This window comes from Tachyglossus aculeatus, chromosome 9, assembly GCF_015852505.1.
Source record: "Tachyglossus aculeatus isolate mTacAcu1 chromosome 9, mTacAcu1.pri, whole genome shotgun sequence".
Lineage (NCBI taxonomy): Eukaryota > Metazoa > Chordata > Mammalia > Monotremata > Tachyglossidae > Tachyglossus > Tachyglossus aculeatus.
In genome coordinates, this window is record NC_052074.1 from 8,894,209 (window position 1) to 8,921,171 (window position 26,963).

The window sequence follows — 26,963 nt, forward strand, 5'->3', positions numbered from 1 at the left end:
AGCAGAAACTTAAGAACAGCTGAGCACAAATGGGAATCCCGGGACAGAGCTCCCACCCAGTCCTGGCTGTGCTGCCAATGTGGCAATCAATCAAAAGTACTTACTGAGCACTTACTCTGTGCAGAGTACTTACTAAGCACTTGGGAAGGTACCACAGACTAAGTAGATTGGATCCCTGCCCTCGAGGAGCTACGATCTAGCAGGGGAGACAGACACTGAAGTAAGTTTCAGGTAGGGAAGCAGTAGAATTTAAAGATACGGGGCTTTTAAGATTTTAAGGGCTATGGGGAGGTTGGGTAGGGGAAAGGGAGGGTGGTGAATACCAGGCCAGATGATGACGGCGTCTGACGTCCTTCCCTGCAACATTGCATCCAGACCCAGTTCAGGCGCTTCCTCCTGTAACTGGCTCTGCTTCCCAGGCCCGCCCTGGCACCTATTGGAAACATTGCAGCCCCCAAAGACACCCCTGTTTTTCTCCCCCACTAGAATGTAAACTCCTTGAAAGTATAAATCCTGCCTTCTCATTCTGTTCTAATTCTCCCCACTGCTTAGTACAGTGCTCTGCAAGTAATAGGTGCTTTATAAATACTCTTGATTAAGTGATTGAACACTGACCGCTTTTGACTAGAGGAGTACCATAGCCTGCTGGACTTAAAGGGCCAGCTCTAATCATTTCTCTGGACTTCCTTCGTCCCTTCATTATTTCACGGGCATAAAACAACAAATTAAAACAAGCAGAATTGAACAAACTAAACAACCTTGGTATCATCTAGGAACTCGATATCTTTCTTCTGTATTACTCTGTCCATCCACACTAAGGCACTGTAAGTCTTGGTCTTCTCCTCTTCGCCTTCTTTCATGTGTGCGATCGCCTCTCTGAGTGGAACCGACGAAAGAAATCTTACCCTCACGTAAGGCTCGGGCTGCCAGCCCAACCCGTCTGCCCGCAGCGTCTCCGGACGGGAGCCCAGTGCTCACCTGGTGACAAGCTGCAGGTCTCGCACCTTTATTTTATCTGACGCGCTGTTGATCGTCTGTGGCGTGGGTGGGAGAATACAAACAATTAGCGGGTAAAACCGAGGCCCCGGGAATACGATGTTTTTTCAGGGGCTGGAAGTGTTTTACCTGTTGCAGTTCCCTCATTTCCTGTGAGGTGAAATGTACTCTGTGAGGATTCAACAGCTCGATGGCAAAGGGCCTTCCTGGTCGCCGTCCCCCGTGCCCGGGCATGAAAAAGAGAAAGGTGTTGCTACAGTTAGTGTGTGGACGATGGCAAGTGTGAGAGGAGTGAAAAATAGTTTGTACTCTCTCTGCTCGAGAGTTGAGAGACACTTCAGGGGGGCCCGGTCCCAGCATGGGATTTTTTGGGGGCTGACTAAAATGCAAATAACACTGCTAAGTGTTGCTTCCCCAGAGACCGGTGAAAGCCTGGGCTAATTACAAAATAAAAGAAGAAGAAAGTTAATTAGCTCATGTTCTGTCACATGCAGCAATGCCCTGGAGCGACCTATCATATTCAACTCCCTTAATTAGACATGGAAGAGCCACAGATGAGCCTAGCAAGCACAATACCTGGAGTGAACATGAAGGCAACACATCTCTTTACCAATTTTCATCGTTTTGCTGGGATCTTGGGCATCGATACGAAGAGGACTGATAGGCAGGATAGGGCCGGATAATGTCTTAGGCAAAGATATTTATTTGGGAAAATGGGCCACTGACTTTTGCAAGGCTAGAAAATGAAGCCCATGCACTGATCCACAAGAAGGGAAAACCGATGGTTCAAACAATGTTAACTGGCACAAAACTTTGCATCCTGGTAGGAGTTCAATAATTGTTCACTGTCCTGACAGGAAACAACTTTTGCTAGGAAACCCAAGTGAAAGAATTTAGGGCATGCTCCTTAAAGGTGAATCAGTCTCAGAGTCACCGATCCACGTGTATGGCTTCAAATGCTCCTTCTGCTATTGTAGTGTGGTTCTTCTGGGAGCAGAGTGGTCAGGTGTCTGAAGGGGGCCGGGGCTCCACACTTACCATTTCCTAATGTTCGCACGTCAACATCTTCTCTCCCAGAAGACGAAAAGTTAAAGCCTTATGTAAACACGTAAAAATGAAAAATCAGTGCTGAGTGAAGTTAGGGGATCCAAACAAAACCTTTTTCAAAGATGAAACACCCTGCAGATGTCTGAAGGGTGGGGCCTGGGTTTGGACAACCTCTGAGGCAAGCATTGTCTTTCTCACGCCCAAAGAATCAAAACTGCAGCCCTCCTGGTTCCTCTTAAAGAGAGGGGCATGGACCTCTAGAAATAGGTTGCAAAGAGACATTCTATTCTGAACCTTCATTTCCACTTCCTCATAACTTTTTAAAAAATACCTTTTTTGAGAGAGAGGCTCTCAGGATGCGACTTCTATCACTGAGAGCCAGGGTTGGGGGCTATTTCATTGTCAGGAGCCATGTCCAGACTGTAAGCCCCTCCGCCTCCTCCGGGAGATGTTCTTAGACCAGTCCCCCATCCACCTTTCCCCATGCTACCAATCAATCAATCAATTGTATTTATTGAGCGTTTACTGTGTGCAGAGCACTGTACTAAGCCCTTGGGAAGTACAAGATGGCAACACATAGAAACAGTCCCTACCCAACAGTGGGCTACCATTGCTTTGGTATTCCAATGCTCCTACACACTCCTCTGTTTATCAATTAATGATTTGTTGGCATTTATCATTTATATTAATTCACACTCTTGCATCATCCTATGTCTCTTTGCCACCTTCATTACAGTGGAAACTCCTCGAAGGGAGGACTCTCATTTTTTTATTTCCTTTGACTGTCCCCCAAGCAGTTGGGCAGTAGTTGAACTCCAAGTAGATCCCTAAATATGGCTGCTGATCCCTACCACCTTAGGTGGATAATCTAGCTTTGTTCCAAACCCACTGGATCCTACCGGGGAAGTCCATATCCTGGGCCTTAGATTCTCATAACTAGAAGACAACAACATCTAGACAACAACATCCAGAAGACACATCTAGAAGTTCCCACAACAACCTCTTGACGGTTCAAATGGAAAATGTAAATGCTTAAATCAATCAAATCTTAGAATTCAAAAGTAATACCTGGTCGGAAGGCAAGCTGCCTCTCAGCCATTTGTACAGATGGGCTTCTACCTTGTTCTTCATGGAACTGGGAGATCAAGAGACCTGGGTTCTAGTCCCAGTTCTGCCACTGACCTATTGTTTGGCAAGTCACTTCACCTCCTTATGCTTCGATTTCCTCATCTGTCAAGTGGAAATAAAATATCTGCTTCTCCCTAACTCCTAGATTGAGTCCACGGGCCGGATAGAGACTAAGCGCTCAGTACAGTGCTCTGCACACAGCAAGCGCTCAATAAATACAATTGAATGAATGAATGAATATGGGAGACAACTTATCCACACATGCAGAGTTACTGCATTTCAGCTGCTCTTCTCAACCATCTCTACTTTCCTTCTTTTCAATCCCTTTTTTTACTCTCCTCTGAATCTTTTTTTAGTTCCACATCTTCAGCTGTAAAATTCAAAACTGGCCCCGAATTGAGAAGGCAACTAGGTGAGCATTTTACCATTCTTTGTAAGACATATATGACTCCTCTTAAGCCATTACCACCAATATCCTTTCCTTCCTTGCAACTCACTTTGCAGCTGCTCCATTCTACATGCTTACTGATTATTTTTTTTCCTTGTGTACTCAGGAACAGCCAATTACAGCCCAGTTAGGATTTCCTTCGTAACTCCTTTTTGTTGCACTGCCTTGTCAACTAATTTGTTTGACAAGTTCTTGTGAGGTTAGTTTGAATTCTCTCTTTAATTTGGAAGATAATGTGGCTCATCCAGTGTGCTGTGGACTACAAGTTTTATGAGCACTGATAAAGATATTGACTAGCTCCAGGACCCAAACCAACTCTTTATTACTATCCCTCCAACTCTACATGTTGCCAACTTGTACTTCCCAAGCGCTTAGTACAGTGCTCTGCACACAGTAAGCACTCAATAAATAGGAAGGAAGGAAGGAAGGAAGGAAGGAAGGAAGGAAGGAAGGAAGGAAGGAAGGAAGGAATGAATTAAGAATCAATCTCATTTACTGGGAGCTTTCTTTCATTCATTCAATTGTATTTATTGAGCGCTTACTGTGTTTAGAGCACTGTACTAAGCGCTTGGGAAGTACAAATTGGCAACATATAGAGACAGTCCCTACCCAACAACGGGCTCACATGGGAGCTTACTGTACATAGGGCATTGTACTAAAACAGAAGCACAAGAGATATTCTCTGCCCCCAAGGCAACTCTTTCTGGGAAGCTTTCACTTCTTCCAAGCTCACCTCCTGGCTGAACTCTATTCTTGTCCTACCCACATCCAACCCTTGCTCACATGGTCTCCAAGGCCTGTAGTGCCCCCTCTTCCAGATACCCACCAGTTCTCAGCCCTCCTAAAATTCCCACCTCCCCCACCAAGCCTATTTGGACTATCAGTGCCTATTCTTAATAACCCTCAATAACTCCTCACTCTCGGCTTCAAGGCTTTCCATCACCTCGCCCCCTCCTACCTCACCTCCCTTCTTTCCTTCTACAGCCCAGCCCACACCCTCCGCTCCTCTGCCGCTAACCTCCTCACTGTGCCTCATTCTCCCCTGTCCCGCCGCCGACCCCCGGCCCACGTCCTCCCCCTGGCCTGGAATGCCCTCCCTCCCCACATCCGCCAAGCTAGCTCTCTTCCTCCCTTCAAGGCCCTACTGAGAGCTCACCTCCTCCAGGAGGCCTTCCCAGACTGAGCCCCCTCCTTCCTCTCCCCCTCCCCCCCCCCCACCCTACCTCCTTCCCCTCCCCACAGCACCTGTATATATGTTTGTACAGATTTATTACTCTATTTATTTTACTTGCACATATTTACTATTCTATTTATTTTGTTAATATGTTTTGTTTTGTTGTCTGTCTCCCCCTTCTAGACTGTGAGCCCGCTGTTGTGTAGGAACCGTCTCTATATGTTGCCAACTTGTACTTCCCAAGCGCTCAGTACAGTGCTCTGCACACAGTAAGCGCTCAATAAATACGATCGAATGAATGAATGAATGAACCCTTGAGCACCTCTTGCACTTGTTTATTCATTTGTGTCCATCCTCAGCACTTATGTACACAGGCATATTCAATATAACTATGTCCGTCTCTCCTGTCAGAGGGTAAGCTCCTTGTGGGCAAGGAATATGCTTTAACTTGTTGACTCCAAGGAACCTAGTACAGTGCACTGCATTCACAAAGTGTGCTCAATAAATAATAATAATAATGATGATGGCATTTATTAAGCACTTACTATGTGCAAAGCACGGTTCTAAGCGCTAGGGAGGTTACAATGTGATCGGGTTGTCCCACGGGGGGCTCACAGTCTTCATCCCCATTTTACAGATGAGGGAACTGAGGCACAGAGAAGTGAAGTGACTTGCCCAAAGTCACACAGCTGACAATTGGTAGGGCCGGGATTTGAACCCATGACCTCTGACTCCAAAGCCCATGCTCTTTTCCACTGAACCACGCTGCTTCTCTAGTCTAAAAGGACAGCAGTGAGGTCTGTCAACCATGCTATTTGTGGTACAAACTCTGTTACACTGTACTGTCACAAGCATTTACTACAGTGCCCTGCATACAGTAAGTGCTCAATAAATACAATTGATTGATGGGCTTATAGACTACCAAGCAAAAGGGCCAGTGAAGTGATCACTGGCAGTCTGGTAGTTGGCTATGATTCCAAGAACTAATCTAGTCATGGGTCTCGATGCCATTACAAGATGTATTCTCTGAGGGCAGGATACATGCCTTGCTCCCGCGAAACCCTCCCAAGGGCTTAGATCTGTGCTTTGCTCTCAAAAAGTGCCAATACTACCACTGAATGCTTGATCGATGGATGAACTGATTAAAACACTCACTCTCGGCTTTAAACACTGTCACCAGATGATCTGAAATCAATTCTTCCACCGAGGACTCCAGCTTCCTTTCTCCATCAATTATCCAGGGAGTTTGTGGTAAATTCCTCGAGTATTTATTATACCGCCCTGCCAAAGAAACATGTGTTACTAGCTGGTTAAAATAATGGAATAAGGTGTGGGTGATAACTTAATGGTAAAGACTGGAGATGCAAAAATAATCACTGCTTTATGTACGTGACTGATTAAAGCTTTCAGCATTTTACTTCCACACGGCTGCCAATTTAGCGTCAGCTCAGCCAAGTGGCTTGAGAGGTTATTAATATGGGTTTTCAGAATAGCACTGGTTAGCTGCGTAGTGCTCTGAAGGAACAGCACCATAATGGCACCAAGGAATGGATCATCCCACAGCGATTCATGATAGGAGGCTTTTGACTTTTTTTGAGACTCATCATCGCAGCCCTATGAATTGCCCCAGACTGGATGTATTGAATTCTGCCTCACAGATCCAGCACGGTATGCTCACTTCAGGATTGTGGAAGATCATTTCATTCTAAGACCCTGAATTTAGAGATTAGAACTTCGTTTCAAAAGAGAAAGAAAGAAAGAAAATTCCCAGTAAAGTCATCTCAGGAGGTAAGTCAGCATGAGAGATTTTTTTTTTTAATGTGTAGAGTTTTTGTTTACTTTTTAGTCATTCCAGCATTGACAAAATATGAAAAGTCTGATAACTAAGGTCAGTATTTTTTTAATCTAAAAGTTCCAGTTACCTATTATTTCTAGCTTGGTGCATTCTTTTTAAGAACGCATTATTTCTCAGAAGGCTTTAAATTTAACTAACAAGAACCTTAAAAACCCTAACAGTACAACCACTGCAAGAGGTGACAATTCCTAGAAAGGACAGTTAAGTCAACAAATGAGCATGGTAACTAAATATTTTTACCAGCCACGAAGACTGCACCGTGAGCACACTGGATTTCAAGAGCAGTACAGGCAGCCTTTGGACGGTTGGGTGGACAAGGAAACCACCTGCATAAAAGAGAAATTTTATGACTTAGAATCCCCCGCAACTCATAGTAAATCCACAGATCCCAAATGAATGAGAACAGTCTGTTCTCGTCTACAGCCGTTCCCCAGTCTCTCTGGAAGAAGCATTCTCTCCCTCTTTTATCCCAAGTGGGACCATTTAGGAGCTCAGAAGACCAAATAATAATAATAACAATAATTGTAGTATTCATTAATTGCTTACTTAGATGCCAGGCATTGTTCTAAGTGTGGGGGTAGACACAAGATAATCGGGTTGGACATAGTCCCTGTCCCATGTAGGGCTCCCAGCCTTAATCACCATTTTACAGATGAGGGAACTGTGGCATAGAGAAGTGAAGTGACTTGCCCAGGGTCACACAGCAGACAAGTGGCAGAGCTGGGATTAGAACCCAGGTCCTTCTCACTCCCAGGCCCCGTGCTTTATCCACTCGGCCAAGCTGCTTCTTCAATCTCTTGGGGCTGAGAGTGGCCCATGGTGTGAGACCCAGCGCAGTCCAAAGATTTCAAAAGCCAGTGGAAACAGGTACTGGGGATGAATGAGGGCTTTTTCTTTCCAAGTCCAGCTTGCAAGAGCTGGCCCACTGTCCTTCCACTTAAAGCAATTTAAGCAGAGGAACAAGGCCAGGCTGAACACAAGTTGGCATGCCAGATGGGGTGCCTGCTTCTTCTTCTTCTCCACTTTTCCACCCTCCTCCTTTTCTTCCTCCTCCTTCTCCTCTCACAGTAATAGCATGACAAGCCTGGGTAGGGGGCGGGGGGGGAGGAGCCGACGGAAAGACAGCATCTTACCCTCTTCCTCTCCCCACAAAATCAACAACTCCCAGCCTCACAAGCCATTTCCTTCCTCTTTGTCCCCCATCTATGGCCCCCAGAACGGCCATCACTTTACTGGCAAGGAAGACTTGGGGAGAGCGAATGGTCCTCTGCCTTTCTCCTTCTCTATTTTCCCGCCTTTCAGATACCCAAAATGAACAGCAATCTAGAGGATGGAGAAAGTTAATGTGGTTTCTACCTCTCCCCAGGGAGAGGCTTTCAGACGTCCAGAGTAGAGGAAATGTGGTTCACGCAGATTGATAACTGGAATCAATCTCTAAGACGTAATAAAAACCTTCAGTTGGGAAAATTTACCTCAGTATGAAAGTATCCTGGCCTTATCTTAAACTTAAATTTATGTCTCCCCAATTTCATTGTTTGTAATCTTTTTCTAGAGAGTGGCATATGGACCTTGAATGAGAGCTCTGGTAACACTTTGATCCAAATCAAATTTCACACAATAGCAGGATTTTTTGTAGAGCTCTTGTGATTCTTATTTTTCTCCCCATCTGAATTCTTTGGAGGAGATGGGCAATACTAAGAAACGAACAGATTTAATGTAGGTTTATAATTACTTGCGGAAATCCTCTTCTTTGATCTTCTCTAGGGCCTTCACAACTGCCATTCTAGTGAACACAGACTACACAGTAAAATTAAAATAAAATAAATGTTATTACTGAGTCACAGAAACAGAGGTGGAACAGAGGATGTGGCTAGGGAAATTAGATCATATTTGTCTAATAAAAAAATGAGCAATTCGTAACAGCCTCATTAAAGAGAAATCAAGTGATTTTTACATGATTCTGCCACCAGTTCTCTAAAAGCCACCATCAACCTGAATTTTTGCTCAAATTTACAGGACGGACCACCTTTACTAGGCCGGTTGAACTGGGCAGGTCTCCTGTTCTGATTAAATGGCAGCTACGGCCAATTCCTATTTTGTTTTAACAATAACCAGTCGGATGGGGAAATGATATTTCAAAGCCCCAAACATTGAAGTCCCAGGCTCATTCCCCCAAACCTGGGGGGTCTCCCACCTGTCAGATGATGGCAATGGAAGGGGAAGAGGGAGGGAGAAGGAAAAGAGAAGTGAGCGGGAAAGAGAATGGGAAGGGGAATAGGAAGGGGAGGTGGAAGGCAAAGGGGAGGGGAAGTTGGAAATGGCCCAGGTTGTGGCTAGTGCTCGATAGAACGTCTACTAGAGGAGTCTCAGCCCAGGCCACGGTCTGACATACCATCTTGAGTTTCCCTCTTCCTCACAATCTAGCTCTCTGCAAATCCCTTGGAAGACCAGCGGTTACTTAATCCTTACCCTACATCTGACCGTAAATACATCATGGAACAGCAAAACCAGATGGCGTGAAGGTAGTGATGTAAAAATAGCTGAGCCAACTGCACTACCAGCCAGCAAGGTAGCTGGGCCACCACGTGGAGTGAAGCAAGCTTCCACTCCACAGTGGGTCCTCTTCTTCTCTCCGCTGGCCAGCCCTTAAGTGCAGACTGATTTTTATGGAAGAGTTGTTAGAAGACGGAGCTAGAAATTGGTCGTCATGACAGAGGGATTTCTTGGATGAAATAACTCAACAAGTTGGCAGTGAGAATCCCAAAATCACAAGCCTCGGAAAACGGTGCTAGCACAGCCATTGGAATGAGGTTGATTTATCAACCCAGGGCTTTCCTAGATTATATAATTTTTGGAAAAGGCTCAAAAATGATGTTTCTGGGAATGGATAATTGAAATGACACTTAAGCAGCAGCCTTCATTTAATGACTTTTGGGGAATCACCCAAACAATGGTGGCTTGGTCTCATATTTCTCCTCTACGTGCATTCACAGTCAGAGATGAAGAGTTAAGAGACAAAGCAAGTAAGAAAATGAGAATATTTTGAGAAAGAAAAATGACCCAAAGAACAAGGCGGCTACCAAATGCCAAGAACATTTTCTTTCTTCTAGTAGCTAGGATGCATGTTCAGAGAACACAAGAATAAAACTGAAAGTAGCCAGAAGGAGTCCTACCTGCTTATTTTTGGCTGGCTTGAAACAGTCTGGGCATACGGTACCCCTAAAACACAAAAGAGCCAAGTGTTTATGTCCATTTTTGCTTCTGTTAATACCACAAAATTACAGGACAGAAAAGACAGAGGGTATACAAGCCTCACTGGCAAATGTGACTTTTTTGGGGGGTGGTCATCTGGGTCCAGCAAAACCTTCCGGTCTTTCACAGCAAAGCCCTTTGCCTATTCCTTAACTTTCAGAGCCTCTCTTCTCTGGGGCATCCTGGCAGGTCTGGGTGCTACATCGCTCCAAAAGCCCATCCTCAAACGAGAGTTCAATTAATCCTCAGGCTACTCGCCAAAGACTCGGATGATTTTCCCAGACCTCCCTCCTCGCCAGGATGTGGCTCTTGATTCTCTCATGTCTGTGGGTCTCACTCCAGCTGTACACTCCACTCATTTCTTTCGGGTCCTCCGTTTTTTCCTCAGAAACCACTGTTGCTGTGCCTTCTAAAGTGAGAAGGCACCTCCACAGGTTCACGTTCTCCTGCACCTCCACGGGTTCTGGCTGTGGGCATTTACTGTGCACCTGCTGTGTACCAGACTGCCATTCTGTTATGAATTATGATTTGGATTATTCTCAAAGTGTCCACACTCTGTCGACAGAAGCAGATTATTTAGAGTTTACTCTGAACAGGTTGAAATTGGAGATTTGTGGCAGCTCCCCATGGACATCTGCTTACGTCCCTGAACTTCTGCCATAAATATATTGGTCTGGGGGCCAGGTGGCCAGGCTCATTGGCCTTGGGAGACACCCGAGCTCACCTGGAAGTCTGAGGGCTGTAAGGTGCAAGTGACCCCTGTGAAAGAGGAACTTTCCCAGGCCTGGACACTTGTGCCACTGTCCTCTGTTCACTGCCTCCTCTTCAGCCAAGAGACCCCTGCTCATGGCTTTTTACAGCTAATACTACACTTATACATACGATAGTGGTGGATGAGGGCAATGAATCCAGGTCAGGGGCCACCGGCTGGAGAACAAAAGGGTGGCTTTAGAACCATGGTCAACACCGGTCTAGGTGGGGGGTGCCAAACCTACTGACCCTGGGGGCCACACTTTCATGCTGTCCTGGAATGACTCAAAAACCAGTTTGTTCGCCTTGTCTTCTGGGTTTAGTGCTGGAGCTCTACAGCAAATAGGTAGCAACAGGCAAATGTTGTGTTTTCATTAAACTTAAAGACATGGACAGAGTTACACAATATTAAGATGACTATCTTCTTGTTTACGTGGCAACTTACAGGAAGTGGCAATCCTCATCTGTTTCAGGGTGAGCAAAAATCACACATACTTCAAACGGGCTCTAAATCATAAAAGACAGTTTAAAAATTAGCAAAAGGAAATTACCATCTACCAATATGAGATTAAAAATAGAAATGGAATAGCCTCAAAGACTGGTTCCAAAACAAAATTAAAGGGAAAACTGGAAACATTTCTACAACACCCAGCAGCTCACACAGAGGCAATTCAAAAGAGCTATTTTTTTCACCTTGAAAGCCTCACAGTGACTAGGAGTCTTGAGAAACGAAAGGCAACTCTCTATCTCACATGTTGTTCCAAGCTACACAAAATAGGTGGGGTGGTGGATGAGGAGTTTTGTCATCAGAAGAGGAAAAATAAGTGAAAGAAACTAAGAATTTCTCCTTTTAATTTTACTCTTACCAAGACCAATAACCTAAATTTTAACATTAAAGTTATTTTGGTCATGGAATTCTTTCAATCACATGGATTACGGTTTAATGGAAGGATTCTTAGTTGTTTTTCGAAATTTGCAGTCCACTGATTCCCAGTAAGGTAAATTCTCATTTAAGAAGGTAAAACCCCAACAATTCTTAGGTGAAATGTTTAGTTGAGTAAGGAATGAAAATTTAATCATAACTATACATTATCGGGGACGTCTGAAGTCATAAGGATGAGTACCCCTCTTCTAGGCTTTTATCACCAACATCTGCTATACATAAATCTGCTACTGCCTTACTGCTACAACTGTGGCTACTACAGAATACTGACATGGGAAATTGAGATTACAGAAAATGATCATTCTGCTTGAATCATCCAGCATTGCTGGGTTTCTGACACACTTCATTTTGGAGATTGTATTCCCATTCGATTTTTTTGGCAGGTGGATTTAGAGGTAAAGCACTGGAACACACTGAGGTAATAGTAGAATGTAATGAGCTAGGGGCCTGTGAAAAGTCAGGGGGTGATGATGAAGGAAGGGAAGAGAGGGGAGGGGTTCTTCTACCAAGTTTTTGCCAAGCTCTCTCACCCATCCCGACATTTCCCACTGCTCAATCTGCCCCACCCACCTGCTTCTCAATCTTCCTTATGTTGCCAACTTGTACTTCCCAAGTGCTTAGTACAGTGCTCTGCACACAGTAAGTGCTCAATAAACACGATTGATTGATTGATTCCTTGAAGCTACTCGGGGCCAATGTTCTCTCCCTAGCCCTCCTGTCCCCGCAAGTGTCAAGACAACTGTTGATTAGTCAGAAATGTCTGATGCATGAACAGGTGTTTCTCGTAAATGACATTCTTGCTGCGTTCATACAGTAGCTACCTTGATGAACACTTGCACATTTGTCAGCTTGGCTTCCCTTCCAAAAGTCCCAAAGCCTGACAAAGGCAGGTAATTACTGGCACTATTTTCTTGATGGGTAAATTTTGAAAGAAAAATTACTACAAAAAGAAGTGGCACATTTTGGAACTTTAACACTCTTACTGATTCTATACTATTATTGATCTATAGAATTCTTTCAATTGGTCCTCCCCTCTGGAAGTCGCTGGGAATTGGGAATGGTGGAGGCATGTGGTTTGCAAATTGCTCCTAACTTACACCAACTACAGCTCTGGGACTACATCTTTCACTACCCCACTTCCAAATTGACAACCCCAATCTGAAACATCACCACAACCAGAAGTTTCATGGAAATATAAAGGTGTCCAATGTGTTTGTGGAAAGCCGAGAAGACATCTAGCTGATCACAACTGTCCTTTGAAAATGACTTTAAGGTTTTTGGGGGAGAGGGAAGAGACACTGAAAAAATGTAACACTGGAAAAACCTGATGCTCTTTCAGTAAAATGTTTAGGAAAATTCTCCTTCTGCCAGATAGAACTTCTCAAAGCTACGATAAGATCAGAATAGAAAGCATGCTAAAGAAATCAACACTTCTGTATTCAAAGCAATACTTTTCCATCAACAGGTACACCCAGCTCCTCTGAAAACAGGGGATGAGTAATCCATTTGTAGGCTTCTTTAAGCTGAATTACACCATCTCTTCCCAGTAACAGTCCTTGTTTCCTGAATAATACAAAAATGAATGAATCACATCAGACTCCAGATGTAAACACATATTTAAAACCCAAATTATTGACTGGTTTCACAAAGTGGAGAGAGTGGCAACCCAATGGTCAAAAAAAAAAAAAAAAAAAAGCCAATACACCAACCACCCAAAATGGTCAGGTGCCAAGAGAAGGAAAATTCCACATTTTATAGCACTGGAATAGAATCTGATAACCAGAGCCATCGTGAAGATCGGAAGGGTTGTTTCGGGGCCACCCTTGCCATCATGCCTCTTCCCACCCCAAGAAATTCCGAGGGACTGGAAGGAGTAGAGGAGGGAGGAAGGGGAATGACAATATTCCACCCCCTCTTTCCAATGGCCTTCAAGAAGCAATGGGAGGAACTGGGAGGCAAAGAAAAGCAGCTTCAGGGGAACCCTCTTCCACCATTTCTGCCTGAAAATCTGCTCTGCCTCACATCTCTGAAGCACAAGGGCTCAGACCACCCTTTCACCAAATGGCAAGACTCAGACCCTATGCCAAGCACAGAACCATTCATCCTCCATTTTCTTCCAGCACTGCTGCAGCCCAGAAGCTGTGAAGCCTTAAAATGTCTTTCCTGACTGGGATCGTCAGCCCTACAATTGCTGAACATTGACTCATTGACTAAAAAGTGATAGTTGCTTTATGGAATCTCAGTGAAAAAAAAGCAAAAAGTGGTCTTTATTTTTCTTTAAAACATCTAAGAGAGGAGAAATATCTATATTTTAAAACTGTAACTTTCTGACATGTAAGCCAGTGTAAATGTAAGGTGAAAAATGATCATTGTGGACAGGGAACATTTCTATCAACTCTGTTATACTGTAATGTCCGAAGCCCTTAGTACTGGGTTCTGCACACAATAAGCGTTCAATAAATATCACTGATGAATTGATTAAATGCTTCACGAATACAGTATTATTCAGAATAGTGATTGTGTGAAATTTAAAATGTCGTAAGATTGCCTTCAGGGTTCTGTCTGCCACAGAATTATTAATTTACCAAGTTAATAAACCAAAGTCATCCAAATCATTAATTCAAATCTGCCTGTGGCTACTTGCTAGACTGCTTTAAATGAAAGAGGTCAGAAGATCTATTTGTGAGTCAGTCCTTCGAATGGCCTCATTCCATCAACAGAAATTAAGAGAAATGACTCCAATAACCACTGCAATATAATTCTAAAAGACTGAAAGATTCTCTTAAGCCTCCACTAATATATAGAATTAGCTAGTAAGTAAATTTGGTTAATCTGAATTACACTGAATAATGAGAGCCACTATTTCAATAGTTATCAAATCTAAAAGGGAATCTAAAAAGGAACACTCCATATCCAGCTGGGGAAAATAGGGGCTATACAAAACACCTCGCACATTTCCCAATACTTTTCTTCAAAAATAGAGTTTCAGGGTCAGCTCCTAAAAACCAAATTATTGCAACCTATTAAAATTCAAATATTGTGTTTAAATGAATATGACTATACACGCCCAGATGTGTGACCTCTCTGCTAATCTGAAATACAGTAGATTCTATATGGATTCATCACAAACGATTTCAGATGTACTAGGTCTTTAGATTGGAAGTCACATTATCCAAGAAACATATGTGCCAACAAGATCTTTTTACATGTTACCATTGTTCATCTAGATAGAGATTATTTATTGGAGAGAAATAAATTGCTTTATATGTCAAGCATGTCCTGATGGCCACTATTCCCACTCAAACTTCCTAAAAGCCCTGCTGTTTCAATTCCCCTTCCTTCAATCTAATGCTCGCACCTTTATTCTTGCCTGGAACTATGTTCCTTAACAGCTTCAAACCAAATCCTTCCAATCTTTAAAACCTTCCCCAAAAGTTGTTTCCTCCTAGAGGCATACCCTGGTTAATTTCCCCACCTTCTTCTCAATTGCCTCATCTCATCAACCTCCTCTGATCTTATGTGTTTCCCTATGAATTATTTATAGTGTTCAAATAACTGTGGTCTCTGTTAAGCGCTTGCTATGTGCCAAGCACTGTATTAAGCACTAAGGTAGAAACAAGATAAACAGGAAGGACACAGTCCCTATCCCACATGGGGCTCACACTCTAAAAGGAAGGAAGAACGGGTACTGAATCCCCATTTTACATATGGGGAAACTGGGGCACAGAGAAGTGGGAGAGTGGCAGAGTTGGCAGCAAGTGGCAGAGTTGGGATTGGAACCCAGGTCCTCTGACTCCCACGCCTGTGCTCTTTCCAGTAAGCCATGCTGCTTTTCCTCTCTCAAGTACAGTACTTTTGTCAACTTATGCCTGTCTTTCCTATTGGGTTGTGTGCACCAAATAAGCACATGGTTTGCACCTTTTCCTTCTTTTGAATCTGGCCTAGGTGCTTTGTACTGTGCTCTGCATAAAGCGGAACACTCAGTATATACTGTTGGTGGTCATATTTTTAATAAGGAAATGCAACGATCATGAAAATTCCAGTCCGACATTCTGAAGGCTAGTTTACCATATTCTTTTTTTTTTAACAAACAGGCAAAAGCACAACTGAGCAATGCAAAATAACTCACTCTACCATATTAACATGCCCTAATGCTCTACTAATGAATTTTAGTTTCAGTCTCCAGTACTTTTGATGCCTGACCTTTCTTTCTATTAAGACCATCGATGGCTTGATTGGTATATTAAATACTTATCGCCAAATCTGACCTGAAACTTTTGATTCATTCCAATGAGACTATCAGAAAGCTTTTTAAATCAAACAACGGATTTATTGAGTGCTTACTGTATACAGAGCACTTTACTAAGCACTTGGGAGAGTACAATACAAAGGATTTGGTAGACACGTTCCCTGCCCATAGCGAGGCTGACAGTCTAGAGGGGGAGATAATATAAATAAATAAATTATGGATCTGTACTTAAGTGCTGTGGGCCTAAAGGAGGGATGAACACTTCAATTTTCCTCCAACTACACGTTGGGTAGAACTGGCAGCCCTAAACTGAAAATACTGGAATCCTATTTTGGGCACATAACAAATCAAATGCCCATTTACTAAACTTTCTGACCGGGAAGATAGAGGAAAAAACCTCCAGTCTTTTCCATAGGCTGGATGCTGACCAGAATCAAGCATCTGATTTTGGATTCAGGGGCAAGCTTAAAATCAAAACCTGATCTAGCCCTGTAAACTGCTCTTTGAACAGTTCATGCGAGGATGTGAAAGTATTTAAACGCAATTACTGTTGGCTTCGTTTTAGAGATAAGAAATTCGAAACCACAAAAGGTAAGAGCTTGGTGTCACTTAAATCAGAGGAGGAAATGGAACGTATTAGTCCTGACTTTCCCCTGAAAGGACCAATGAAGTGCCAGCATGGCAGGATGTGCCGGGCACAGGACCTTTCGCTGTATTTCGTAGTTCTCTTTTCGGCAGCTAACTGTTGGACACGTTGAAACTGGGTTCACTGTATAATGACTTTTTTTCTTTGTAAAGAAAGATACGGATCTAGCCGTCCCTCACATTGGATGCCGATTCTTTTTAGAGTGAGATCTGACTGGTGTGTGTGGGTGTGGCTGAAAAGACCAAAATGCATCCGACGATCCATTCTCCACCCTGTGCCTATAGAAGCAGCATGGCTCGGTGGAAAGAGCACGGGCTTTGGAGTCAGAGGTCGTGGGTTCGAATCCCGCCTCCGCCACATGTCTGCAGTGTGACCTTGGCCAAGTCACTTAACTTCTCTGAGCCTCAGTTACCTCATCTGTAAAATGGGGATGAAGACTGTGAGCCCCACATGGGACAACTTGATAACCTTGTATCCTCCTTGGCGCTTAGAACAGTGCTTTGCACATAGTAAGCGCTTAATAAATGCCATTATTATTATTATTATCCAGCGCTTAGTAAAGTGCTTAGTACGCGCTTAATAAATACCATCATTATTATATAGTAAGTGTTTAACCAATATCACCATTATTGTTATTATTATTTTACTGCGCTGAAGTGTTTGCAGAGGAAGGTCTTACGTTCTTTTGCAATCTGCATCTCGATAGCCCCATCTTTCCAAAACATTTGTTCAAAAAAGAGCAGCTCCTCTTCTGATTGCTGCATGGCAGGCTGGCTAATAGCCGCTGACGCCTCCCCAGAATCTACTATTATACTGCAGCGCTTGAGAAGGCGTTTCACTGTGTCTTTTTTCAAGTGGGTTTTGCTTTGGCTTCCACTGTCTTCCAAGTGCCTACTATTCTACTGCGCCCCTGCAGATTGGGTTTCCCTGTGTCGTTTTTTGACACAGTATGCTTTGCCCTCCCTGCTTGCATGCATCCCAGGAGCTCGTTGGGTGGCCGCCCTGCTATATACCAACATCCTCACCTCACTGCTCGTCAGCCAAGCCGTGTGTTCCTGAAATAACTTGCTTGGCCATTCGATTTTAAGTATGGTGACTTGCTGCTTAAAAAGTTCCCCCAATCACACAGAGGGTTGGGTACGATTACAGGTTTGTGGACCTTCAGTTTCATGGGAAACCTGCTTCCCGCCCCTGTCCTGCCTTAGGAGTTGCTCACAGGATCCACTGCCTTTTCTACTAAGCATGGGTGGACACTCTACTACCATGGGCTTTCCTGGTGAACACTGGGGCTTAACTCGGGTTTCTTCAGGTTGATTGCCAGTTTGAAGCACCGGGCTGATTTGGACAAGCTGGGTCACATTGTTCGTTGGCGTTGCTTAGTAAAACCAATCGACCTGATTTCAGAATTCTCTTCCACAGTCCATTTAACTGAGCTATGGTCTGCTCCTTTAAGATTAGAGCTCGTGCAGCCTAGGATTCAATTTCATCTAGGGGCAGAATGAACAGAAAGCAAAATAACCTTGAACGCTTTGAACTTCTCTCTTTTTTAAAATACCTATCAGGTGAGAATGTTCCCTTTTTGCTTTCATGTGTTGTAGAACCCAACTCATTTTCCTGTACTTAAACCATCATTCTTATTTTTTAAAATAAAGCCAAGCGCAGTAATCATCCTACTCCCACTTCTCAAAAAAAAATGTAATAGAAGGGAGCTCTTTTGAAATATATTACTGAGATTTTTAAGGGTTTCTTTTGTTTTAAATTGTAGTATTTGCAAGGATTCTTCGAATTCTATAAACAGTGAAAACAAAATCACACTGGTCTAATAAGCGCTTATTACATATAAAAGCACTGTTCTAATCACTGGGGAGGTTACAAGGTGATCAGGTTGTCCCCCGGGGGGCTCACAGTCTTCATCCCCATTTTACAGATGAGATAACTGAGGCACAGAGAAGTGAAGTGCTTGCTCAAAGTCATACAGCTGGCAATTGGAGGATTTGGGATTTGAACCCATGACCTCTGCCTCCAAAGCCTGTGCTCTTTCCACTGAGCCACACTGCTTCTCTAAGTAATTCCATAATGACATCGCTTAGATTATGTTTAACATTTATTCCCTCTTAGGCTAAAGCAACTTGAAAGTTCAACCCGCTCTAATCGTTCTTCATTGTGAATAATTTTCTTTGTGCAAAGAAACGGATTTGAAACAGATGCCTTGGGAAGTTGGTTGATCACAACTTTCTCTTTTCATGCAATTTAGCTAGTGTGGCAAATAAAGCCACCTGAAAAAAGAAATATAGTAAAAGTCCTTTAAAAACCAGGTAAGTAGTTTGTATTTCAAAGGTTGTAAAAATTCCCTACAGAAATTACTCACCCCATTTCCTGTTTTACCAGCAACCATGCAGCATGCTGTAGGCAATTAGTCACATCCAGAAAGAAAAGGAAAAGGGGAAAAAAAAATAGTGAAATTAAGTTTCAACATCATCATTCGCCGATCAAATGCCTCACCGATCTGCAAATAAAACTCCCCCTTCTCAGGAGAGGAGTCTGAATTAAGAACAGTACGATGATCTCAATCTCATTTAAAACTAGAAAAAGCATCACTGCCTGCTGCGGGCCAAGAATTAAACAGGGGTATCCCCTCTCTCCTACAGATTTCCCACTAACGTTGCATGAGAGTTCGTGTCAACAAAGGGTGATCACACATTTCTTCTTAATGTATTTTTCTGTTTTTTGGGAGGCAGATGGGAGAGTCCCTAAGTAAGCAAGTGAGTAGGTGTGCTCCAAAGACACAAGCCACTGGAGATTTTCATCTCCACAAGGCAAGTATCTGGATACCAACTTTGTCTGCCCTGAGGCGTTAAGAAGGACCGGAGACCTAGCTGACCTAAGCTTGGCTCCATATTGGAATATTTTTTCTGATCCAGTGAATGATGAGTTCTCTGACCTAATCCACAAGGGAGGATCTTTATCTCTGACGACTGAGCTACCGAAGGTCTGCCTCTTGGAGTGAATGTGTCGATGATTCAGCTTTAGGGGTTTAATTTTTAATGATTTGGTATACCGGCCTTCTATTTTACCTTGAAAATTGATCCACGCCAGTGAGTTTACAATCTAATTAGCATTTTGTGTGAATGCCTGCATAATGTGTATACATATATTTAGAACAGCAACCACAACACACACAAACAGAAGCAAACCCTACTACTGTCTGATAGAGAGTGATGAGTCCAGTTTCATGGGAAGCCCACAGTGCTTCAAGCTAAATTAGGAATAAAGGGGAAAAACAATATCTTTGCATAATGATAAAAATATAAGCCCAGATATTTTTCTGTTTCAGCTGTAGCATTTTCCTGATGCAGAAATTTTCCTGCTTCCCACATGAAGGACCAAAATGTCAAAATGAGCACTTACTGTACTGTAAACTGTAATACAAATCTTAATAATTACATTCCAGAAAGAGCTCCAGAACGCTTTAATCTCAATGGCATTCAGACAGACTTTTGGAATGCTCCTATATTCTCTTGGTGTACGATTGGGGTGGTAGCTGCAGGTTTCATACAGAACGCATTCAAAACACATTGTTACGATTAGATTTCCCTGTACATTTTCACTATAACCACAAGTGGCCTTCACCTAGCCTACTCAAATAGCTTAACTGGATTAAACGTACTTCAAATTGCTTAACTACATGTAATTTTTCTAAGTCACTGACTTCCGCAAATGCTCTAAATACCATTTAACACTACCGGTCCCTGAATAACTGTGAAGAATGCTACACAAAATAGACATATTGTCAGATACCAATCAATCGTATCTACTGAGCCTTTACTGTATGCAGTGCACTATACTAAGGGTTTGGGAGAGTACAATATAACAATATAAACTACAATTCTCTGCCCACAATGAGTTTACAGCCTAGAGGACAAATGGAATTAAGTTCCATTCCAGACTACCGTCCACCTTACGGGAAAAACTACCGAACTTCCACCTTAAGATGGGCTACAAACAGCCACAGTAGTAAGAATGTAGGTCTTCACTGGCCATGTCTTCTTCCAGTTTGGTTACAGTGTAAGTTATACCGTGGTTCAAATTAACAAGGAGAATCTAATAATAATGATATTTGTTAAGCGCTTACTTATGTGCCAAGCACTGCTCTAAGCACTGGGGGGAATACAAGGTAATCGGGTTGTCCCAGGTGGGGCTCACAGTCTTAATCCCCATTTTGCAGATGAGGTAACCGAGGCACAGAAGTTAAGTGACTTGCCCAAAGTCACATAGCTGACAGGTGGCGGAGCCAGGTGACCTCTGATGTCCAAGCCATGCTCTTTCCACTGCGCTATGCTGCTTCTCTAATGGACTCTACCGTAATTTTCCTCAATTTATTGGCTACATTTGAGACGGTGGATCACTCCCTTCTCCTGGCAACTTCTGGCATAGTTTTCTCTTGCTTCTCTTCTTACCTCTTGCTGCTCCTTCTCAGCCTCTTTTGTTGGCTTTTCCACCCTCTACATGCGGGTCTCTCGAGGCTCTATTTTAAGTCCCTATCTCTTCTCGCTCTATCAGACAGTCAGTGGGAATTATTGAGCACTTACTGTGGGCAGAGCACTGTACTAAGCACTTAGGAGAGTAAAATGGAACGTGTCCATTTATCGTTATATTGTACTCTCCCAAGTGGAAGTGGGATGGAGCGGGAACTGATTTCCCTGCAATGACTGCATGGAACATCTAGGCCACGTCGACAATTAGTGCATAAATTGTCTCTGGATTTGATGATTGAGACGCCACTGGATTCCGATGTTGTGATGGCAACTCCTGCCGGCTCTAAGCCCTCAGGGTGGAGCAGGATGGTTCTCTCCCGTGGTATCGTCTGGTGGGAGAGGATAAACTCCGTCACTAGGACTCCCTCTGTGGACCCTGAAGACCTAGTGGAGGTTTGGGATGGGGCTTCTTGCAGGGGACAGGACTTCTCTTTGCAATGTCAGGGAGGGGCTAGAACGCCACTCCAGCAATCATGGGGCCTTCTGCAAGAGACTGAAGCTAATAGCCTGGCATAATAGGTAGAGCCCGGGCCTGGGAGTAAAAAGGTCGTGGGTTCTAATCCCAGCCCCGCCACTTGTCTGGTGTGTGACCATGGGCAAGTCACTTCACTTCTCTGGGCCTCAGTTCCCTCGCCTATAAAATGCGGATCGAGACTGAGGCCCACCCAGGATAGGGACTGTGCCAACCCCATTTGGCTGTATCCACCCCAGTGCTTGCCTGGCACACAGTAAGCGCTTAACAAATACCATAATTATTATTATTATATCATCAACTCCATGAAGATTTGGAGGATCATCACCCACCTGTTCTCCTCCTACAGTGAGCCCCATGTGAGACCTGATTATCTTATATCTACCCTAGCACTTAATACGGTGCTTGGTACTTAGTAAGCACTTAAAAACTACAAGTATTATCATTATTATTATTATGAAACTGGCCCGACCTTTTGGGCAGGACAGGTAGTTTGCCCTGTAGTGGAGCCAAGATGACGGCCCTACTTGTACTCCGTTGGCAGATCACAGGCTCAGGCCTGGCCCCTGCAGGGTCCTTCCTGCCCTCATTTGGCTCTGGCACTGGTCTCAAGCAGGATGAATTGCATACCCATTTCCCCTCCAGTCCACCCAGACAGACTGAGGCGGTGGTAGAGATTCCATGCCACCGCAGTGCAATGAATCCCACGTCTCACAGTCACCATGATGCTTCCCAGCCCTGAATGACTGGCCGCAGCTGTGATGGCAATGGCAGCTGCAGAGGCAGCGGAGGAGTAGGAAACTGTGTGACGGTGGTGGGTCAGTACCTCTTCACTTCCTCTTCCCACCCATCCTCTCCGCACCTTTACCCCCCCTCTCATGACCCCTTTTATTTTCCTTTTCACTCTCCTTTCCTTTCCCTCTCCCTGGCTTTCCCCAATCTTTGTTCCTCTTTACCCTGGTTTCTCCCCCATCTTTTCCTCTTATAATCCATGTCCCCAGAGCCCCCTGCGACACACCAGGCCTTGCAAAGCTCCACCCAAGTTCAGCCCTGAGCCCAATGTGAAAAACTGGTCATTCTGCCCAGTATTCTAATGGCACTGGGGCTCAAGACGGCAAGGTACAGGGCTTCTTCATGACCGTCACTCCCATATAAGGGAGAAGGGCTTTTTTTCCACAGAGTAGGAAGAGAAACCAAAAAAAAGTCCATTTCAACATGAATTCTGATTTTAGGTATGTGACAGACACACCACCATTAGGGCTGAGGTGTCTGTTTTGAAGACAAATGATAAATCTCAGAAGTCGAAAAGCTCTTCCATAAATGTTGGAGAACTAATCATCCGTTTTTGGTCATTTTACATGTAATTAACTGTCTGGTTTGGGTGCTGAAGTATACAGTTATCAGGTGGGGGGGGGCAATAGAAATACATTGACAGATTGGGGAAGAGACAAACAAAACAAATTTACAGTCCAAGATGAAGAAATGCTTCCCTCTCTGATGACCTAGTTGACAGGTGAATTAATGATCCCATATGTGTGTGCATTATGAGTACAAAGGAAACTTTTTTCTGCAATTCTGTCACTACATATCAATATTTAATAATAGCATTTATTAAGCACTTACTATGTGCAAAGCACTGTTCTAAGTGCTGGGGAGGTTACAAGGTGGTCAGGCTGTCCCACGGGGGACTCACAATCTTCATCCTCATTTTCCAGATGAGGGAACTGAGGCCCAGAGAAGTTAAGTGACTTGCCCAAAGTCACACAACTGACAATTGGTGAAGCCAGGATTTGAACCCATGACCTCTGACTCCAAAGCCTGTGCTCTTTCCACTGAGCCACGCTGCTTCTCTGGTGAGGATGTTTCCACAGATCTGGAAGAATGTATCTGAAATAACCTCAAGGCGAAATTCTATGTGGGAGAATGTGCCGATGGAACAGCTGCAGGAATTGGAAGGCTCTGGCTATTAAAACACTGGAAGCAGAACACAACCATAGCCACTCTGATTATTCACCCTCAGAGGGTGGTCAATGTAAACTGACCAGCTGGATTATACATTCCTTTGAGTCAAATAATGCCATTCAGTAATCAAGCAAAACCCCTCTACAGTTATTTGCTGGTCTCCAGGTGTGCACAGACCACACAAAGCCTTGATGGCTATCAAAATGTGAGGGAGGTCTGACTCATAACTGTGGGAAAAAAAAAAAAAGAATAGTCAGGTCAGTCTGGACTGGGCCCAGGGATGGCTCATAAAACTAGCAGACTCAGTGAAGCCTTCCTCTCGCTACATCATTTCAATTATCATGCCGGCATCCAAAATGTGAATTTTCCCAGTGCGAGACAAAGTAATGAACTTTCAAAAAGAAGTTTCACAGCTGGAAAAACTGAAGGGACAGGAATCTTTTTGAAGTGCCAGGTTTTGCGGATGATGCTAAGGAATGGCCTCCCTTAGAATCATTGATAAGATAATTCCGTGTCACACTCAGAAGAATTCGGTGTCATACCCGGAATCATTCCAAGAATATTTCTCAACATCAAAGGATACGGGGTCTAGAAAAGAATGGGTATGAGATGGTGAGTAAAGTTTATTACTCTTTTAGCATCTCATAGTCCACCTCAAGGAATCGCCTCTCAATCGGCCTCAGGTTACAAGGATCAAATGTGTAGTGGTGGGCTGTTCCTTACGGTGAGAAAGGGGGAATTCTCATTGTAATGGGTTCTAATCTTTTAAAGCAGAAAAGTCAACTTTACCCTTAGAAACCCACTTATTACATGGCCTTTGCTCGGAAAAACCTAAGGACCTCTAAGATATGATAGGTGTTGTGACCTCTTTAAGCCCGAAATCCCGTTCTGGTAAAATCTCCCAAGGTTTTGTGTTTCTTAAGATGCAGAAGAGCTTTAAACTAAGGGTAAGCATACTGGGTACTGTTCCCCCGCCATTTTCCAGCACCTTGTTTCTTGTAGGAAGTAAAGCAAAGAGACACTTTGTGTCTCCTGAACCTGATGACTCTTGTCCCCAGGACTTATAATAACCGTGGTGTTTGTTAAGCTCTTACGATGTGCCAGGCACTGTACTAAGCCCTGGGGTGGATACAAGCAAATCGGGCTGGACAAAGTCCCTATCCCACATGGGGCTCACAGTCTTAATCTCCATTTTACACATGAGGTAACTGAGACCCAGAGAATAATAATAAACTTGCACAAGGTACAGACCTAACTGCTCTGGGTTGGCCCCACCATCGTCCTAGAATACTAAACCCAATGTTCATCCCCGCACTGGTTAAGAACTTCCACGGTGAAGACCTGAGCAGATGCATCTCAGCCAGAGTGATTTACCCGTCAGGATGGCAAGAAACTTGGAAAACAGGCTCATGATTTCAGTCTTGCTATTGCAGATCTAGACTTCCCACAATCATTATTCATAATTGGAGCAACACTGCAAACTTTATCCAAAATTCTTCCATTCTTCTATTTCCATTGCTAATAGCAACATTTTGATCTATTCTGAACTCTTACTCAGCCCTACTCCTCTCCTCCCGCCACCTCTTTGCTTTTTTTTCTTTTCCCCTCTCCTCTGTCCCTCTAAGAACTTCTCCTTTTTAGCTACAAGCACAATCAATATATCAAACAGCATCAGGTTCTAGGGGGTTCAGTCAACTGACTTACGACTTAAGAGAAGCAGCATGGCGTAGTGGCTAGAGCCCGGGCCTGGGAATCAGGAGGTCGTGGGTTCTAATCCCGGCTCTGCCACTTGTCTGCTGGGTGACCTCAGGCAAGTCACTTCACTGTGTTGCTGAATTGTACTTTCAAGTGCATAGTACAGTGCTCTGCACACAGTAAGTGCTCAATAAATATGAATGAATGAATGAATGTGCCTCAGTTACCTCATCTGTAACACAGGGATTGAGACTGTGAGCCCCACGTGGGACAGGGACTGTGTCCATCCCGATTTACTTGTATCCACTCCAGCATTTAATACAGTGCCTGGCACAAAGTAAAAGAACTTAAAAAATACCATAATAATAATAATAATAACTGACTACTAAATGGCAAGACAAGCCTAAAGCAACCTAAATTCAAATCCTTTCTCCCAACGGCCACCACAGAGACCAGAGTTTCAACAAAGGCATTATTAGAGCTGTGAATCTGAGCGATCCTGCCCAAATGACATCTCAGCAACATCGAGCCTGTGACTACAAAAGCATCTTGATGTGGTACTCAAAAAGGCACCATAGGAACAGTTCTTAGGAAGAGTTTTGAAAAGACGAGTTCTAATGTCAAAACTCTTGTAAGGGGAATTTCAAGCTAATTTCTGGAGAATTATGCAGTCCGATGAGCTATATATGGCTCATTGCTAACCTTTGGCATGCCGAAGTACCAAATCATCAAAAAGAGACCTCTATCCAAAAAGGGGAAAAAAAGTGATTTTAAATCAGAATGCTTAAATTCATTATTTCTAAATTTTTACTACCTTTCACCCCTCCCTTTCAGGATCCCTCTTCCAAACACGATTTGCTCATTCATTCAATTTATTCAATCATATTTATTGAGCGCTTAGTGTGTGCAGAGCACACAGTTCAAGAGATTCATAGCTTTCTAGTGGCTACAAAATGCCGTAATCAAATTCTATGGAAAATCCACTTTGGCTGTCTTACTCTCCTTCCCCATTCCTCTATTCATTTAAAGACAAAACTATAATTAAGATAGAAACTCTACTGTGGTAGTTACAGAGTTGGAAAACTCTCCCAATTTAACACCAAAAAGCAATTTAATAGGCTATTTAAGTGATTAATTGAATTAAATAAATGAAAATTCTGAACTGAAATGCATTTTTAAACTTTTCCAATAAGAAAAAATTAAAAGAGGAAGTACAGTACACCAAAAAGCCACACACAGATACTGATTTACAACAGAGATTTCAACACTAAGTTTTTACCTGAAATAATATACATTTCCCTAAACTAATCACTTTGGTTGAGAAATATGAAGAAATGAACAAGCTGGAATACAACTTTACCTAAGATACACAATAAACTAACTGATGTCCATGCTATATCACAATCGAAGAAGAAAAATGCTTGAGATCTGATGGAATATTGTTTATCTGCTCTCCCTCTGTCTGATTCATTCTACTTTACGTATAATGTACATGATTAAAAGCCCCTCACAAGACACACATAGTATATCGTAATCTTGTTTGCATAATAACCCAGGTGAAATCATAAATAAAAATGGTATCGAGGAGAAGTGCCCCGAATACATATTTGAATGAGAGAGTATGCTGACTTGAAGAGTACGAGTTTAAAATTCAACACAGTCAAATAACTGATTTATACAGTCCGGCCAACTCAAATTTATACACTTTTCCTTTCCCAGAGAGGATTTCTACAATAATTCACAGGATGTCTGTGTCCCAAATTCTACTAAAAATCATCCACCAGCGGTTGCTAGTGGGTATTTCGGTGACA

General features: G+C 43.3%; 1 protein-coding gene across 1 annotated transcript in view; it reads right to left on the reverse strand.

Moving 5' to 3' along the window:
• The window catches only part of PUS10 (pseudouridine synthase 10), a 60,869-nt gene that overhangs the window by 6,787 nt on the left and 27,119 nt on the right, over positions 1-26,963 (reverse strand). Inside the window, exons 5-15 of the mRNA XM_038750844.1 lie at positions 18,857-18,891; positions 13,045-13,156; positions 11,096-11,157; positions 9,822-9,867; positions 8,381-8,445; positions 6,889-6,974; positions 5,949-6,074; positions 2,035-2,091; positions 1,126-1,202; positions 979-1,034; positions 759-876 (exon numbers count right to left, since the gene is read on the reverse strand). Of these exons, the coding sequence (XP_038606772.1) occupies positions 759-876; positions 979-1,034; positions 1,126-1,202; positions 2,035-2,091; positions 5,949-6,074; positions 6,889-6,974; positions 8,381-8,445; positions 9,822-9,867; positions 11,096-11,157; positions 13,045-13,156; positions 18,857-18,891 (840 nt within the window). The remainder of the gene's footprint in view (positions 1-758; positions 877-978; positions 1,035-1,125; positions 1,203-2,034; positions 2,092-5,948; positions 6,075-6,888; positions 6,975-8,380; positions 8,446-9,821; positions 9,868-11,095; positions 11,158-13,044; positions 13,157-18,856; positions 18,892-26,963) is intronic.